This window comes from Neovison vison, chromosome 5 (genome assembly GCF_020171115.1).
Source record: "Neovison vison isolate M4711 chromosome 5, ASM_NN_V1, whole genome shotgun sequence".
Taxonomy (NCBI): Eukaryota; Metazoa; Chordata; class Mammalia; order Carnivora; family Mustelidae; genus Neogale; species Neogale vison.
Genome location: NC_058095.1, coordinates 3,276,831 through 3,294,436, shown reverse-complemented (window position 1 = coordinate 3,294,436; position 17,606 = coordinate 3,276,831). Strand labels below are relative to the sequence as shown.

The window sequence follows — 17,606 nt, the reverse complement described above, 5'->3', positions numbered from 1 at the left end:
AGGGAAGGGCCAGGGGGAAGCCACCCTGCCGGGCATCTACCAAGTGCCGCCAAGTCCTGTCTACACTGAGGCTGCCCGCGCTACGGAGACTCAGGGCAGGGACTGGTGCTCTGGCCTTTCTCTGGGCTGGACGGCACACTGGCTGCTACAGGGACCCCAGCCGGCTCCTGGGGAGGGGTGGGGGGAGGCGGCGAACACCTGGACTGCGGGCTTGCGGCTCCCCTACCTCTGCCCCCCTGTGATTCTCCCTCCGTCTGGGAACGTGCAAGTTCCCCAGGCCTGGCTGCAAGGCAAGGGTGCGGGATCACTCACCCACCTGCCTCTCTGGCACTGTTTGGCCCTGCCACTCACCTGCCCACCCAAGCCAGGAGCTGTCCTGCCCCCACCCCGGACCTTCCATTTCTGTCTCCTCTTGGTCCGTCTCCAAAGACCCAGGGGACCCCACCTCCTGACGGCTCCGTCAGCGTCCGCTCGGGCCGGAGCCCTTGCTGGCTGGACTGGGGGCTGGTCATCCTCACCGCGCTTCTCCCTCCTCTCGCGCTGCTGGGCCTCCGCGCGCGGCCGTCAGCCTCCAGTCTAAAGCCCCGCAGACCTTGTCAGCTCTGGCTGAGGTCGCGCAGCAGCTCGTGGGGCCTCTCAACATACCGAGGCCGGCAGACTGTGGTGCCCGCGGGAACTGGCAACCACGACACCGCCTGTGCTGGCACTGTGTCCGCGGACACTCAGGTGGGTCCCGCCTGGCCTGTGGCGCGCGAGGCAGGACCGGCCACACGCCCATTGCGGTCGCCACCCAGAGCGCGGGTCCCACCCTGGAGACCGCAGCTGCCCGAGAAGTGGAGCCGCGACCTTCGCGTGTGCGCAGCTCCAGTATCAAGTGGAAATATTTGGAAAAGTCATGACAAGAAAGCCGTGGTCCTGCCCCCGGGACCCCTGTGCCCCAGGGTGGAAGGGGAACCCCGACCTCCCGCGGCCCAGCCTGGCTCAGGCGCTGCGGACGTGAGCTTGGCTTGCCAGCCCACACTCTCCCACCCGACCAGGCACCCTGCTCGTCTGGGTCCAAGGGTGTCCACATCTCCCGTTCCTACTTTGCTGTCTGGCTAAACTCCCACAGTGGCAGGGCAGAGTCCCCGGGTCTGAGGGGCACGACTGGGTGGGAGCTCGGAGACACTGAAGGGAAGAAAAAGGAAGGAGCAGTGGGACTCAGGGGACGGGCCTGCCCGGTGGTGTCCATGGAGTGTCCGAACAGAACCCACCGGAAAGCTGCCGCTGCCCGGAGCGCCTTTTGCTTCCGTCTCCCACTCCCGGGTGCTGCTCTGGCCAGATGGAACCTCCCGGTCCCGGCCGTCCCTGCAGGCACCTGCTGCCCCGTTGGCCTCCCCCAACTTCCAGGACACGTGATCAGCCAGACCCTGACCCTCCCGCTCAGCAGACGGCCCCATTTCCCTGGAGCCTACAAACATGTCTTCCTCAGCACCGCCTCCAGCATCCCCCAGACACAACCCGGGCTCAGCCGCCTGGGCCCGGAAGGGCTGTGGGCAGCACTCAGCACGTGGCCACGCGGGCTCCTGGCGGTGCAGCTGCCAAGACGGAGGGTCTCAAACCGGAGGCCTGTGCTGCTGTCGCCGACCGTGAGCAAAACTCACAGTTGAGCAAAACTGTCCTCTCCCTCTTTCCCCGTGGAAATCCAAATGTTATTCAGTGAAAGACGAGCAGCAAACCTCAGCAGAACACGGTTTCCCGGTTTCCTCAAGGCAGTACTCACAGCGAGCCCCCAGCGAGCGTGGTAGCCCCTTCAAAGGGTTCCTCTGTCTTCTTAAATTCAAATGAGTGTACTTAATACGGTTAAATAAATCGCTTTATTCCTCTTTATCCTTAAGGAAGACCTGCTCCAAACCTGCCCGCGTACGACGGGCTACCTACCCAAGGGGCACCACGGGGAACCCTTCATCTGAACTGGGAGCTGGGACGTTAACTTTTAAAAATCAAAGGGAAAAACACAAAGACACAGGCGGGGCTCACAAAATCTCCTTTTATTGCACCAGGATCTTGGCAACATCGGAGGCGCCTCGGTGCCTGGAGCAGGGGTGCGGCGCGTGGGGGTGTGGCGGACTGAGCCCACCAGGAAAAGGCAGGTGAGTGAGGCCACATGGGACCTCCAGGAGAGGCGACCCCCCCCAAAGTTAAGTTAAACCCACATTCTAAGTCACCCACGTGACCGCTATTATAAAAGCTTTAGTTATTTATATACGCTTACATATTTACAGTGTCCTAGGGTTTGGGCTGATCCTCTGGGCCCACCCTCTCCCTCCCCAGGGCTAAGGACCACATGTGGGAGGGAAGAGCCCGCCCGACGGACAGTGGCAAATGCTGCCCACAGGCCAGTGCTCAGCACGGCCCAAGACGCAACGGGCATGTTTTCCTCAGGAAAAGGTTTCATAATCACACAGTGGAGAAGGGAAGAGCCTGAAGAGGAGGGAGCGAGAAAAGAGATGGGCTCTGTGCGGCCGACGCCAGCCTCCCTCTCCACTGGAGAACACCACCGAGAAACAGGGCTGTACAGGGATGCGGGTTAACACTGAAAGAGGGAAAAACACCAATGCCCTGCCCACAAAGGCACCTGCCTCCCCTTCGGAAGTGGCAGATAAGAGAGCCACAGGGCACTGGGGGGTGGGGGGGGCGGGCCTCATCTTTGAACGAGGGGTGGTCAATGCGGAGAAACCCATCCTTCCAGGCAGGCATCCGCAGCCAGTGCCCTGCTCGCTTCCTGCTGGGCCCCCACTCAGGCCACAGGCACCAATACTTTCCCCACCTTTGCGAAGAGAAATGTAAGAACAGGAAGAAAAATCTAGAAGACCCCTACATGAGAAAGTTGACATATGTCCCCACCCCTGCCCTGTGAAGGATACTTTTCTCTGATCCCCCTGCCCCCCAGGCCCCAAGCAAGAGGCAAGGCTCGGGTGACACAGGGGGGACCAGGCCAGGCCATCGGGGGCCTCAGGTCCCAAAGAACCATTGTGGAGGACGGATGTCCACGTCCGATGTCTGTCTGTGTCTGCTTCTGATGTTCTGGATGCGAGGACGTGGAGACGTCTGTCCGCGGAGCGGCTTTCGGACTGATTGCTACACGCTCTGCGACGGGGTGGTGTGTCTGTGCTCTGGAAAATGTCACCTTCACCGAGGGTTTCCCGTATTTATTGAATTACGAGTTCGCACACACAGCTTGAGCAAGAGAAAGAGCGACCGCGAGGGTACAATCCGCTAGACTCGGACGCGCTCACAAAACGGAGCAAAGCAAGCCGGTGTCGCAGCTCAGGGAAAGGGGACGTATTGCTGACAGAAGCCACAGACCGCATCACAACAAAAGTCTCTGTTGAGTAGTAAAATAAAAGGATTCTACCCCAAGACCACCACCTCGAAAGCCCCGCGGGTCGCGGCAGCTGCAGGGGAAGGGATGGCGAAGCCGTCTCAGCACCAGCAGCCGCGGGAAAGGCAGGCGCGCCCGCCGTCGCCCCACGCCCCGAGCGAGCCTCCGCTCTCCAGAGACGGTCTCGGTCCTTGCAAGGGAGGAACGCGCCGGCGGCGCCCCGGGGCTTCCGTGCGGAGGGCACAGCTGAGGCAGAGAGGGCAGCGCCGGCCGTCGGCAGCGGGGGACGGGCGGCCGCCGAGAGGAGCCCGGGTGAGCCGTCACCCCGCAGGCACCTGCTCGCTCGAGGACGCCCCTGCTCCCGCCCGGACACCGCAGGCGAGGCGGCCCAGGCTCCCGGCCGGCGGGCCGCCGCCTGCTCCACATGTCACCGTGGGGTCGTCGCAGCACCAGCGGCGACGCCAGAGGTCCCGACCGGACGCGGCCCGGCTCCGCGGCCACAGGGCAGCTCGGTCCTCAACCAGGCCGCTCCTCGGCTCCCACGGGCGGCGCCAGGACGCGCCCCGCATCTCCAGAGGCTGTGGGGCACACCACATTGCTGCTGACGAGGGGCGAGACCCCGGGAGCCCCCCAACGCCCCGAGCGCACGTCGGGACGACACGCAGCATTCGACGGCGCTCGGACACACCCGCTCCCGCCCCGCACGCCGCACGCGCCGCTCACACCTCACCACACGCGCACCACACGCTAACGTACAGCTCAGCACACACACGTGCGAACACACCGCGCACACTCTGGGCTCGCCCCCGTCAACACACACCCGCACACTCACACCCCCACCCCTCCCCCGCACCGACCCATCTCGACAGCAGCCAAGTCAGCGGCGGTAGCTGAGGCTGGTAGCCTTAGCGGGATGAGTCACAGACCAAAAGTTCCGTCTACTCTGAAGTTTCTGGAAGGCGTTGTAGGTTCTTTTCTTCTCTCTTTTGAACTTTTTCACTTTCTTTTCCTACATAAAAAAACCCCAGGCGTCACCATTCCCAAAGAGGGCTCTCCCCTGGTCCCCGCGCCTCCTTGTGAAGGCTTCTTGGGTGGGGGACACGATTCTCAATGTGCTACAGAACCAACCGGCTTACTCTCGCAAGCCTGAGGGAGGTGTCACTGCTGTCCCCACCCTGCTGCGAAGGAGCAAAGCCACTGGGACAAATACCTCGTCCACGGCCACACAACGCTCACAGTGGCCAGACTGGCATCGGAGCCAGCAGCCTGCCTCCCGCGGTCCCTGACCACTTTACAGTGTCGCTGCCACTTCAAACGGCCCCAAAGGGTCAAGTCCTCCCTGCCCGGCCCTCAGTGGGACCGCTGTGACTGCCACGTCACGCCAGCTCCAAGCACAGCCCGTACCTTCCCTCGATCGAACTCTTCGTCCCAGTCATCGATGACCGTGGCTGTGCGGGCCCATCTGCTGTCCTGAATGGCATCCTGACTGACGGCCGACACCTCGCCGCCCCACGTCAACACTGCAAAGCAGACACCGAGTGTGGGCACCTTCGTGCACTCACTTCCAGAATGTTTCGCCTACGCCTGATACATCTGGCCTGGTCGAGGGACACCTTTCGGTGAAATGGACCACGCAGAGGAAGATGAGGGAGGGCAGGGCGGTCTCCGCGTGCAGGACAGCGGTCCGTCCCTTAAGCGCGCACGCTGTCCGCTCTGCACCACTGGCCCCCAGCTCAGCTCCTTTCACACCCGTGCTCTCACTGGAGACAGAAGTCTCATGTTCCTTCTCCAAGACGAAAGACATACAGCACCGGAGAAGGGCGATTCCCATCCGCTCCCTTCCCACACCAGCCCTCACCACCCAGAGGCTCCGGCCTGCTCTCGGCACCCCCGCCCACACCCCCAGGAGGCGGCGTTCTGGACCTTCCACAGCAAAACCACCCACAGGGCCTGGTACTGCACTTTGTGCAACGGCCACAGCTCAGGGAGGTTCTCGGCTGACATTCCTCTCCCCGTCCCTAAAGCCCGGTGACCCCCTAACCCCAGGACCACGGCACAACGGGTCCATTCCCGACCTCCATGCAGCCCCATGAGTGAACCGTGGCACAGAAATCTGTTCCCGAAAGCAGTACCTTTCCTCCCGTAAGCTTTATCGGATGAATACTCGAGCAGCTCCTGGAGCACGTCGGACTCCCGCTCTCTGCCCCAGGACGCAAGGGGAGCCAGGGCCTGCCCTGCAACCAGAGAACACTTAGGTCCACACACCTCTGACAGGGCCCTCAATTACTTCTCAAGGGGGGCTACCGTCCGAATCAGCTCTCGGAAGAGTCTAAACAGCTTCCCCCCCAGACTGAAAACCCGCAACCAGCCATGTGAGCCCTCGATCTGGTGCAGGAAGAGCGGAAATAAGCTCCGGAGGGTCCCGCCCCCCCACAGGGAAGCGGGCAGGAAAACGGTGGCTTTAGCTGGAGGAGAATGACAAAGTGCTGTTGTCACCACAGCTTCCAGGGAGGCTGTCTTCCAGCCGAGTCCTGGAAGAGCCTGGCCACCGCGGACGGCTGGATGCTGACAGCAGAGGCCGCCCACCTCGATTTCCAGAAATGACTATCTGCCTGGTCCTGGGCCCTGCCTGGTCCCCCCCCGCTGACCACCTACAGCTGCTAGAACGGGCTCTCCTCCCCCAGCACGAACCTGACCTTGCTCTCCGTGTCTCCAGTGTATCAGTGACCCCATGACCTTCATGCCCAGTGTCTAGTGCGATGCCACACCGCCAGACCCTGCTGCCCTCTCCAGCCCCTCGCCCCCCAGCACAGCGCAGCCCGCTGGTCACACGGGGCCACCACGATGCTCTCTCCGCGACTAGGCTTGGAATGCCCTTCCCCGCGGAGCCAATTCTTCCACTAGTCAGGACAGAGAGCAAACAGAGGAGGGGCTGGGCCCCCGCCGCCCGAGCACCTACACCGGGCGGCGGGCCCTGAAGCCCGGGCAGCTCCCCCACATGGTCGGTGGCAAACGAAGTGGGCGCTGGGGGCTCATGCCTGCCGCCGGCTTGCTCTGGCGCCACCTCTGAGCAGCGTCTCTTCCAAGACCGGCTGCGGTCCTCGTTGTCCAGTGGTAACGTTTCATCATGGGATTTCTTTCTTTCTTTTTTTTTTTTTTGTTTTTTTAAAGATTTACTTGAGAGAGAGAGAGGGACAGCACCAGCGGGACAGGCGGAGGGAGAGGGGGAGAGAGAAAGTCCCAGGCAGACTCCATGCCAAGCCTGGAGCCCGACATGGGGCTTGATCCCAGGATCCTGAGATTATGGCCTGAGCCGAAACCAAGGGCTGGACGCGTAACTGACTGCACCCCCTGTCATGGGATTAGTGTTTAGGCACAGGCTCATCTATCAGGAGTCCGACAAACACACACCATCCCCAGCAGCCTGGCGCCCGCACACGCCTGACACCGCTGGCCCCCAGGCTGTGGAGCAGACCTCGCAGCAGCGCGGCCACGCCGGGTTCCTGCCCAAGCAGGGACGAGCGTCTCTCCCCTTCGCTTAACGGACACTGTACCAGGAGAGCCCAGCTGAGCCTGGTCAGTCCTGGAGGAAAACAACCAGAAGTCACTTGGCTACGGGCAGCCAAGGCCTGGGGAACAGCACAGCACTGCAAACTCCACCAGCAAGAGGCCACACTATCTTTAAAAGGCCCAGCTTGGGGCGCCTGGGTGGCTCAGTGGGTTAAGCCGCTGCCTTCGGCTCAGGTCATGGTCTCAGGGTCCTGGGATCGAGTCCCGCATTGGGCTCTCTGCTCGGCGGGGAGCCTGCTTCCCTCTCTCTCTCTCTGCCTGCCTCTCCGACTACTTGTGATTTCTCTCTGTCAAATAAATAAATAAAATCTTTAAAAAAATAAAAAAATAAAAAAAAAAATAAAAGGCCCAGCTTGGGGCACGGGGGTGGCTCAGCCGGCTCAGGTCACGATCTCAGGGTCCTGGGATGGAGCCCCGCATCGGGCTCCCTGCTCAGTGGGGCCCTCTCCCTCTGCTGTGCTCTCGCAAATAAATACGATCACATACTTGATCTTAGCCAGAATCAAATAAATACAATCTTTTTTTAAAAAAAATAAAAGGCCTATCTATTAAAACGGACAGCGGAAGGTTAACTTCTGAACCCAACCTTTCAAGTTCAAGAATCACTGGAAAAACTCCAGGCTGGATGGCCCAGGACTCCTCCAAACAGGAAAAGTTTAGGCAGAAGCATGTTGAATCAGAAGAAACACTATGTTCTCAGAACACCTGAAGTTCAAGCGTCTCCTAGGTTTTCTCTCGGAGTGGTCTCGGCTGGCCACCTCGGCAGATGGGGAAGCCGTGACCCACAGGACACACAGCCTGCCCAAGCGGACAGACGCGGGGCGGAGGTAAGCGGTCTTTCCAGCCCTTCCCCTGCACTACACCTACTCTAGCTGTATGGCAGGGCCGGGCACAGGTGTCCCCCCGGGTGCCGCCCCCTGCCCTGGTCCCCTACCCCTGCTCCTCACAGGTGCATACCGGCTCCATTCCTGGGACGCCTGCCGTTCAGAGGTGGGGAGGGCGGGCTACCAGGGAGAGCAGAGTCCCTCTGCCTCTCGCCCCTGCAGCCTTCAGGATGCTCATTCTCTTCTACTTCCTGCCAGGACTCCTGCTGTCTTTTTTTCTTTTTCTTTTTCCTTGGAGACGCGACAGCGGCCTCCAGCTCGATGACGTCCGAGGGAGAGCAGCTCCTGGGAGGTCAGAGTCAACAGTCAGTTCGGGCAAACTGAGGGTGAGTGGGGGTTCAGGTCGCTACCTCGGAACTCCCAGCTGGCACGGGCCTCAACCGCACAGAAGAGCCGCGCCGCGTGCACCCCACAGATGCCGTGGTCCGGGGGCCACCATCAAGCCCGAGAGATGTCAGAGAGAGAACCCCACAGCTGCACCAAACCCACGCGAGTCCTCCAGGCCAGAGCACGCGGCCGCAGCGCCTGCCGATGCAGGGGCACGTGACCCGCTGCACCGCGCTCACATGCCCGTCGGGAAGGCTGGCCAGCACGCTGGGTCTCCAGACCGCCCACCTGGGACAGACGCGGGGCCACCTGGCTCCCGAGCTTACCTGTGCCACGGCGGGTCCCGCTGGAGGCCATCTCCGGCACCGAGGCCCTCAGTGCCCTTCCGTCTCCTCTTCTTGCTGCTCACGGGGTGGCCGTCGGTCGCGCTTCCCACTTGCCGGCCGTTCTCCTGCAGCCGTCCGCCCTCGTCCTCTAGTCTGTCAGTGGGCACCTCTGCCCGGGCCTCCTTCCCCCGCTCAACGCTCTGGGGCTGCCTCTGCATCTGCCCCTCCTGCAGGGGGGAGGCGTCCAGGGCCTCCGTGCGCTTCCTCTTCCTCCTTCTCCTCTTCCCCGGAGAGGCTGTTGTGGCTGTGCATGTCTCTGAGCCCTGCCCCTGGCTCTCTCCCCTGCGGTTCCTCTTCCTCTTCTTACCGAGGCCCCGGGGGGACTTGCTGGCCTCTGGCAGCTGGTGTGGAGGCGCCTGGAAACCCCCATTGGCCTGAGGTGGGGGAGCAGAGGCGGAGGAGCAGCTCTGTGGGTCTGACGTCCCGAGAGGTCTGGGGCTACTGGACAGTGACACGGAGTGGGGACCGACGGGGAGCTTCAGGTGGCTGGATGGTCTGGGAGCAGGAGAAAGCGCCCTGCGGGGGGACACACTGCTCTGACGCACCGGCGGGCCCCTCCTGCCCGCCCGCAGCCCCTGCCCGTCCAGCCCAGGATTCCCAACGGTCCCTCCTCACCGCGGGAATCTCGGAGACACGTAAATCACACCAACTTAGAATAGAGAAAAAAGTTAAATTCCACTTTACTGAAAATCAAAGTTAACAAAAATCGGAGCCTCTTAGTTTCCTGTCACCAAGTAGTTCAAAGTATTTTTCCAAACCTGTGTTACTGAGTTTCTTTTTTAAAAGATTTATTTTAGACAGAGCAAGCATGCGAGCGGGGGAGGGGCACAGGGAGAAGCAGAGAGAATCCCCTAGCCCCTGTTGAGCTCGGAGCCGGAGGCAGGACTCCATCTCACAACCCTGAGATCACGATCTAAGCTGAAATGAAGAGTCGGTCACTGAACTGTGCCACTCAGGCACCCCTAACTGACGTTTTTTATTTCCGGCACAAGGGTTAGAAGAAACTTCTGTAAGTTCACCCAGAAGCTTCAAGGTGTTCAGGCACATGATGCCAGCCTCGTAAGAGGGGCCAGCATGGGCCTATATACTGCGCACTCGGACTCCCCTCTAATTCAGGGGCTCCGGAAAATCGGGGAAACGGACTCTACAGCCCATCACACCGTGAGACGAGGTAGGGCGGGACAGGGCGCTCTGTCGGGTTAGGCTCTTTGACCCGCCTCTGGGTAGACCTTGCAAGAGTTAACCTGCTCTAGGCCTCATGCTTCTCGTACATAACCGAGTGACAGTAACGCTGACCTCAAAGGGTTATGGAATCAAACAGGACCGTCGTGACCTCAGCTAGGACAGACGCCCAGACAAACTGCACTATTCCGTTTACTGTTTTCCGGGAAGCTTGGGAAAAACAACAACAACAAAAAACCCTGTACGTTGAAAAAGGAAAAAAAAAAAAAGACCCACAGTAACTATCTCACACACTTAAAGACCTACCACGTGTAAAAATACCATGTTGGGTCCGGGCCAAGTGTGCGGGCGAGAGGCCAGTGATGGGGGCATGCAGCAGCAGCAGCCCACGGTGGCCGGAGGGTGGTGAGGACCCCTCAGCGCCCAGGGCAAACAGCAACCACCCAAACCACCTCCCAGCCTGGCCCAGCTTCCCCCCTCCCTCCCTCCGCAGCTGCCAGAGCCTCCCACGGCGGCCCCTGGGCAAGCAGGTGTCAGTAACTCAGCTGTCAGCTAGTCGACACCCTGAGGGATACAAGCATCCCCGCGTGTGACAGGACAGGAGGTGTGTCTGTCGGAGCCTGAGCACAGCTCCCGGAGAACCACTGCTCCCCACTCTGGACGCTCGCCCAATGCTCTGCAAGCCAATGTGAGGGGACCGTTGGGGGAGCCCCCGCAGGGAGGCAGAGAGGAGCCGGGGAGTGCCGGTGGAGAGACACAGTGATACCGGCGGCGGCAAGAAGACAGCCCTCGGCGGGGCACAGGACTCTGGGTTCGCGCAGGGTCCTCCTGGGACTCCTGCCCTCCCCTTCTACTCCGGAGTCCCGTCACGAGGCCGGGGAGAGACTTCAGGGCACAACCGCATCCCCACACGGACCCGGCAGGTGGGTGGAAAATGAAGACAAGCGAAAAGATCAGGCCCGCAGAGAGCAGGCTGCCTCCGCCCGGCCTGAGCTCCTCTGCCCGACGGAGAGAGAGAAAACAGGAAGGAGTCGGTCCAGGACCCGCCCTGTACCTGTCCACCGGCGCACCACTGTCCGTCCTGCAAGGCCGGAGACCGTGTGTGTCCTCACCAGCCAAGCGCACGCTAAGCACAGGGGGGAGCGGCCGGCCCGGGGGCCTGCGCCCACGGCTCACCTGATTGCACAGACAGGCCAGGAGGCGGCAGCGACGGGGTGAGTGGTTTTCCTGGGGTAGGTGAGGTCGGACAGTGGAGAGAGGGGCGGACGGAGGTCATTGCCGGCTGCCCTCCGCAGGGTGCTGGCCTGCAGTTATCGACATAAATAAAAACTTGGTGGTCTAAAAGAGGTCGCCGTGAGTGAAGAGGGAAAATAAAGATAAACAAATAAATAAAAACAAAAAATAAAAATGAAAGAGCCCAGAAAGGATGATGAGGGGACAGAAGGAGGAAAAAGGGGGTGGGGTGGGGGAGGGGAATGGTAGAAGAAGAATCAGAAGTGTTTTTGGTTAGAAACAAAAAGGAAAAAAGGAAGGAAATTTAAACAAAAATCTCAGCACAATTACATCATGGAGCTTCACGCTGCACACAAAGGTGCCAGCCAGCCCGTGGCCCGCACGCCCCCGCGCCCAGGTTCCCTGCCAAGCCCACTGCACCTGCCCCATCTTCCCCCTGAGGCTCCTCTAGGAGATTCTGTCTACGGACAAACACGGGGACCTGCCGCCTCTCCCCAACCCCCAGCAGCTGTCCGGTGTGTGGATCACATCAGGGACCCCCAAAGCCCCACCCTGGCCCCCAGACAACCCTGTGTCATCTGCAAATGCCTACACCACCTCCGTCCCTCCGATCGGGGGCGGCCATGGGCCCGGACACGATTCACCCCCTCCCCAGACTGAAACCAAACCTGCTCTGTGGGCCCTAGAGACACACTTCCGGCGGGCAGGCTCCCACACACCCACCTTCTTGGCAGAAAGGGCCAGTTTTTTGGCCGGTGGAGGAGACATGATGTTTGCGGCCTCGGCGGCAGTGCTGCTCAGGACGGGGGCCTTGGGCTTCACCACTCTGGAGTCGTCTCCGTCCGGCAGCGCTCTGGACTGTGTTCCCTGAGAATCCCCCAAGCGGGCAGCTCCGCTCTCGGGCGCTTGAGGGCCCTTGGTGGGGTCGCTGTTGGCACAGCGGCCCGGGCTGGAGCTGCAGGAGCCCCTCCCCTGGAGCTCGCGGCTGGAGCTGCCCGCCTTGGGCCCGTGCCCGTTGGCCGTCCCTCCGGCCGGAAGCCTCGGTGAGGTAGAGAGGGCGGCAGCCCTGCCGTCCCAGGAGCCCTGCCTGGGGCTCTCGCTCCTGCTGCCGTTCCCGCTGCTGGTCCCGTGGAACCCCTGAGAAGCTTTGCGTGACGGGGAAAGGGGCCCCAGGGGAGTCGGTTTCTTGACTTTCTTTCCAGCCTCATCCAGAGAGGTTGGTGTGTTGGGGGGTGTTTTGGAGAGTCGGGGGGAAGGGGCTCCCACGGACGGCTTCAGAGGAACATATCCATTCTGAGACTTCAGACTCAACACGGAGCCGTTTCTGGAAACGGGCACACCAACCTCCTCGGGGGCCGGCGGCTTCTTCATCGGCAGCGAGTCCGGTCGCTGGAGGAGAGCAGAGCAGAGGACACAATCACGCCCTGGAGGGAGCACGGGCCGGCGGCTCCCCACGAGGTCGGAGGAGCCTGTGCAGCGGGCGGGGTCCCCACCAAGAGCCTGAGACAGATCATCTACACGGACGCCCGGTAAAGGCTCTGCATCCGCGTTGGGCGCTTCTGGTATCCTGTGAGCCGTGCGCGCGGGGCGTGCATCTGTACGGGCCCTTTACTGACAGCAGGATGGTTTGGGTCAGGAGCAAAGAAACACAAAAAAGTATAAAGGAAAAAAATAAATGCACCAGAGTCCCACCTACTGCCCAAACAGGAGTACTGACGGGCCCGCCGGCACCTTTTGCTCTGGAACGGCCCTGCTTTCCGCAGCGGCTCTGGCCCGCACAGCTGCGCCCAGTTCCACCTACGGCTCCCTAGAGCGGCTTCCCACGTGCTCCCGGTGAAGGTCATTAATGTCTGACCGGAACCCACCTTGCCGCATGACGTCCCCCGACCTGGCCTGTCTCCAGCTGCCTCGGGAGCGAACGGCTCCCCTCACCCGGCTCTGAGTCCTGGCTCTGTGGAAACGCTCCCCACGGCCCGGGGCTGTGCTGCTCCTCACCCCTGCCTCCCGCCTAGCGCAGGGTCTCCCCGAATCAGAGCTGAAGAACCATTTGGTTGCTGAACATCTGGCTGAACCGACCACCAAGAGACTAATGCTTCTCCCCTACTCAGGGAATCCCCTGCTCGTCTGCTGGGAGTGGTCACTAGGCTACGGCTCGGGGCGCCGGCCCTCCCCTCGCAGGACACCTGCTGTCCTCTCCCTGGGGACCGGGAGGGAGCTCAACTCCAAAATCTCTGCTAAGTCGACACCCCAGCTGGCTCTTGGTGCACCAACCCTCACACTGTCATCTGAGTTCATCCAAACTAGTCCGTTATGTGCTAGAAACAGGAACCTTTTGTTGTACTTGCTACAAATACTTTTTTAGAAGTTTTTTTTTTAATTTCTAATATAGCATGCATAAAGATTCAAATTTTCATTTATCCAGTTCCTTTCTTGTTTTTCTATACTTTCTTACAGTTTTCTCTGTTCTGGAGGCTTACTGAGAATGCACTTCTACTTCCCCCAAGTTTCTTCTCTTTTTTTTCCTCTATTTTTAAAAATAACTTATCTTTTACTTACATTCTTTCTAAAGAGAACACATCTTGGGGCACCTGGGTGGCTCAGTCACTTAAGCATCTGCCTTCAGCTCAGGTCATGATCCCAGCATCCTGGGATCGAGCCCCATATCAGGCTCCCTGCTTGGCTGGGAGCCTGCTTCTCTCTCTCCCTCTGCCCGTGCTCTCTTTCTCAAATAAATAAATACTTAAGCAAAAAAAAAAAAAAAAAAAAAAAAAAAAAAAGATCATATCTTCCTGCTGCACTGTAAAACCCTGTCACGCAAACATTTAACTTCATGGAACTTTCACTATGTCATTTAAAGTAAAAGGGCTTTTGGGGTGCCTGGGTTAAAGCCTCTGCCTTCCGCTCAGGTCAGGATCCCAGGGTTCTGGGATCAAGCCCCGCATCAGGCTCTCTGCTCAGCAGGGACCCTGCTTCCTCCTCTCTCTCTGCCTACTTGTGATCTCTGTCTGTCAAATAAATAAATAAAATCTTAAAAAAAAAAAAAAAAAAAGTAAAATGGCTTTCGTACGAATACAGTGTGTGTGGCACATTATCTCTGCAATGCAAATGTGCGTGGCCAGTGGCGTAACCCCGTGGTACTGACTCCCAGTCTGGAACCCAGTGACAACCCCCTTGACCATCAGGCCATGGCTTTTCCTCGCCACACTCAATCCCAACCCTCTATTTCTCAGCACTGGAAGGGAAATGCGGGATCTGCACAGGGACTAACGCCCTGCGGACCATGAGGCCCTGGGGCCGGCGTTAGGATCTGACCTTCAGACTGAAAGGAAAGGATCAGACACAGACGGCGGAAAGAACCAATCTGTTTTTGAGTTGTAAGAACTGTGTTGCAGTAAGGAAACCACTCACTACTTTGCTAATAAAACTGATTTGTAGTAGAAAAATTCAAATACACACAAAAACAACTTTCAACAAAAATAACTTGAAAATGAGGATATTTCCCAACTGTTAACCTTTTACCACATCGGCTTTCTTGCTCACTCACTCCACGTGTCTACACACGTACGTGTGACATTTCTCTTCCGAACCATCTGAATGTATTTTAGACATCATGTCCCTTTACTCCTACTGTGTCCATGTACATTCCTAAGAACAAGGACGTTTTCTTAACACACCCGCAGCACAATCATCAAAAGCAGGAAACAAACACTGCTAGAGACTTCCCACATTTTCAATACTGAATTGTGAGGATAAAATACGTTTCTTCCCAGATGCTTCGGATCGAGTGTGCATGGCAGCTGGCCAGGGACAGGGGCTCGCCGAGCCACCGTCTGGTCCGCTCACTGGCCAGGTTTTCTCATCACTGTGTCTCCTCCCGCCGCCCTCCCCGTCCCTGATGTCAGCTCCTAACCAACTGGAGAGAGAACATGGAATAAAACAGGACACGCTGAGCTTCCCTTCCGTCAGGCTAAGTACCCGAGCATGAAGAGGTCTGGGGGCTCCGTGGTCCCTTGACAGGCACAGACAGGAAGGTCCGCGGCATAAACACGGATCTTTTGAAACATGTACCTTTCCAGCCAGCGGGGAGCCAACGCCCCCATTGCCAACGTTCTTCTTCAAGTGGTCAGGAACCACACCCGGACGGCCGGGAAGGGAGGGGACAGTCCTGGGGAGGGAGCCATCAGGACTCTTCTTCGAGCCTGGAATTCTGTCAAAGGGAGAAATCGGAGTCGGAGATCTCTTACCGAAGCCACAGAGGTGTCCCCAGAGAACCCCGACTCCCCGGGCGAGCTTCTCGGACTTCCCACGCTGCCCTGGCAACAGCGCAGCTGTGTCCCGCAGCCCCGGAGATGGGCTCAGTGTAAACAGAGAGCCCCGCGCAGCCGAAGGTCCTCTGAGATGAGATTCTCGCTTTACCAGAAAGCCAGGGACCCCTCAGTCCCTGCGTCCAAATTTAGCAGAACAGCTATGAAGCAGTAAAAAGGCCTTCAGCCTCCATGTCCTCTGACCTCCAGGTCGCTGACGACCAGCCCCGAGGGAAGGTACCCGGCCGCGACCTCCCGGCTCTGGCAGGGCCCCTCACGGCCACAGAGGAAAGTGCATCGGTGCCATCCACACACAACGCATCTCGTTTGTGGCAACAGCAGAAAGAGGTAACTTCCCCGTTTCTATTCCACGTCAGCTCCGCATGGAGCAGGCCGAGGGAGTCCTGCTGACCTTCCCAGAGGCACTGGCTGTCGCTCAGCTGGGCTGGCGTGGTGGAGAAGAGCCCTTCCCCGGGGACACTCCCAACACCCCCGGGACGTGACCAGGACGAGAGCTGCCCGTTCCCCTCCCACGTCTCCACGGCACCCGCACAGCAGCAGGCCAGGGAGAGCAGAGGGCAAGCGCCCACGGGCCGAGGGCAGGCGTCACTCACCGCAGATAGAAGAGCACATAGGCCTGCTGGTTCAGAACCACCTTGATGTTGCTGGAATGCACCAAGGAATCGTTCATCTGGTACCACTGTCCGTTGCTTGCCTGCAGCAGCACGGGGCGCAGGAGGAAACAAAATGGGACGATCAGCATGCGTCCCATAATCCTTAGTCTTAAAAGAAAGAAATAAAAAACCTGCGGAGAAATGCCTCATCTCTCCACGTGCTAAGTGAGCAGCAGAACGTCTCACGCTCACCCCGCTCTGAATGGGACCACGAAGTGCACTTTGAACCCGTTCCTTCCTGGTGCCCCAAAAGCTGTGAGCTTTCCCCTTGAAGGGTATTTCAGGTCTGCATGGCCCAGCATCTCCCACCAATACCCCCGGGCTCCAGCATCGGGCCCGGAAGCAGCCCTCTCCGGCGTCCCATCCGAGGACAGGGACGCTGCAGCTCCTGGTGGGACGGGCTTTAAAGACATCCTTGCCCCCTGTTCCCTGATGCCACAATGGGCCCCTGCATACGGCGCCACGGAGGCCACGTCTGGAACCGCACCAGCAGGAACCACCTGCACGTGGGGCCGCTGACCTTCACGTAGCAGTAGTAGTGGCCGGCGTGGCAGCTGTAGCCTGAGTGGACCAGGACCGCATACAGCCCGTACATGACAGGCTCTCCACTGCTCTGGGACATATAGGGACGGATGTTCAGGAACTCCGGATAGCCCACATCCTGTAGGAAAGCCAAGGATAAGGCAATGAGAATTCATCCGTCGGGAAAAGGGTCAATTCACCTGCTCCAGCCACATAAAATGCACGACTCCTCGGCTGGTCTTGGATCATCTGGGGGCAACGCAACCGGGCCTGTGGCAACGCTGCACTAAGAAGCCCCCTGGTCATAGGTTAAGAAACAGGAGGCAACCAGCCAGCCGACCCACGGACGTGAAACCCTATTTTATTGTCCCGTGAAGAGCTGCCCGACCTACTCCTTCCGGGCTCCGCACCCACGGCCACTGTCGCCCTCTGCAGGCCCCACGGGTAAGGTGAGAGGAACAGCTCAGGCCCTCCCCACCACTTAAGGAACAGGGAGGCAACGCCCAGGTCTGGGTCTTCAGAGAAAAAGGCATTCCGTCCACGGAGCCAACGGTCACGGGAAGTCAGAACTAAAGCTGTGTGGGTCGCGACAAAGGACATGCCAGAGTTTACTTCTAAATTTGGCAATTTTTCCAGCCCCTGAGTGGCTCAATTAAGTGTCTACCTTCAGCTCAGGTGAGGATTCCAAAGTTCTAGGACCGAGTTCCGCATCGGGCTCCCCACTCAGCGGGGAGTCTGCTTCTCCCTCTGAGTCTCTCCCCCTCATGCTCTCTCTCACACTCGATAGACAAATAAATAAATAAATAAAATCTAACAAACAAACAAACAAACAACCCCAAAAAACAAAAAACAAAAACCTGACAATTTTCATAGAGAAGTATTTTCTTTTTTTATTTTGTTTTTGTTTTTTGTTTTAAATATTTTATTTATTTATTTGACAGAGAGATCACAAGTAGGCGGAGCAGGAGGCAGAGAGAGAAGGGGGAAGTAGGCCCCCTGCTGAGCAGAGAGCCCCATGTGGACTGGGGCTGAGATCATGACCTGGACCCTGAGATCATGACCTGAGCCGAAGGCAGAGGCTTAACCCACTGAGCCACCCAGGTGCCCCAGGGAAGTATTTTCAAATATTATTTTTGAATGGTAAGAGATCTACCTTCATT

At 58.9% G+C, this 17,606-nt stretch overlaps 1 protein-coding gene across 3 annotated transcripts in view; it reads right to left on the bottom strand.

Moving 5' to 3' along the window:
- Positions 1-2,015: 2,015 nt before the first annotated feature.
- USP36 (ubiquitin specific peptidase 36) overlaps positions 2,016-17,606 on the bottom strand; it is a 38,005-nt gene continuing 22,414 nt past the window's right edge. For 2 of the 3 annotated variants that reach the window (XM_044247318.1, XM_044247316.1), the window contains exons 11-20: positions 16,445-16,585; positions 15,865-15,965; positions 15,015-15,153; positions 11,670-12,335; positions 10,890-11,017; positions 8,472-9,047; positions 7,892-8,103; positions 5,497-5,598; positions 4,769-4,884; positions 2,016-4,373 (exon numbers count right to left, since the gene is read on the bottom strand). In XM_044247318.1, coding sequence (XP_044103253.1) covers positions 4,242-4,373; positions 4,769-4,884; positions 5,497-5,598; positions 7,892-8,103; positions 8,472-9,047; positions 10,890-11,017; positions 11,670-12,335; positions 15,015-15,153; positions 15,865-15,965; positions 16,445-16,585 — 2,313 coding nt within the window. In that variant the 3' untranslated portion in view covers positions 2,016-4,241. The remainder of the gene's footprint in view (positions 4,374-4,768; positions 4,885-5,496; positions 5,599-7,891; positions 8,104-8,471; positions 9,048-10,889; positions 11,018-11,669; positions 12,336-15,014; positions 15,154-15,864; positions 15,966-16,444; positions 16,586-17,606) is intronic. The other variant, XM_044247317.1, reaches the window with a different exon arrangement.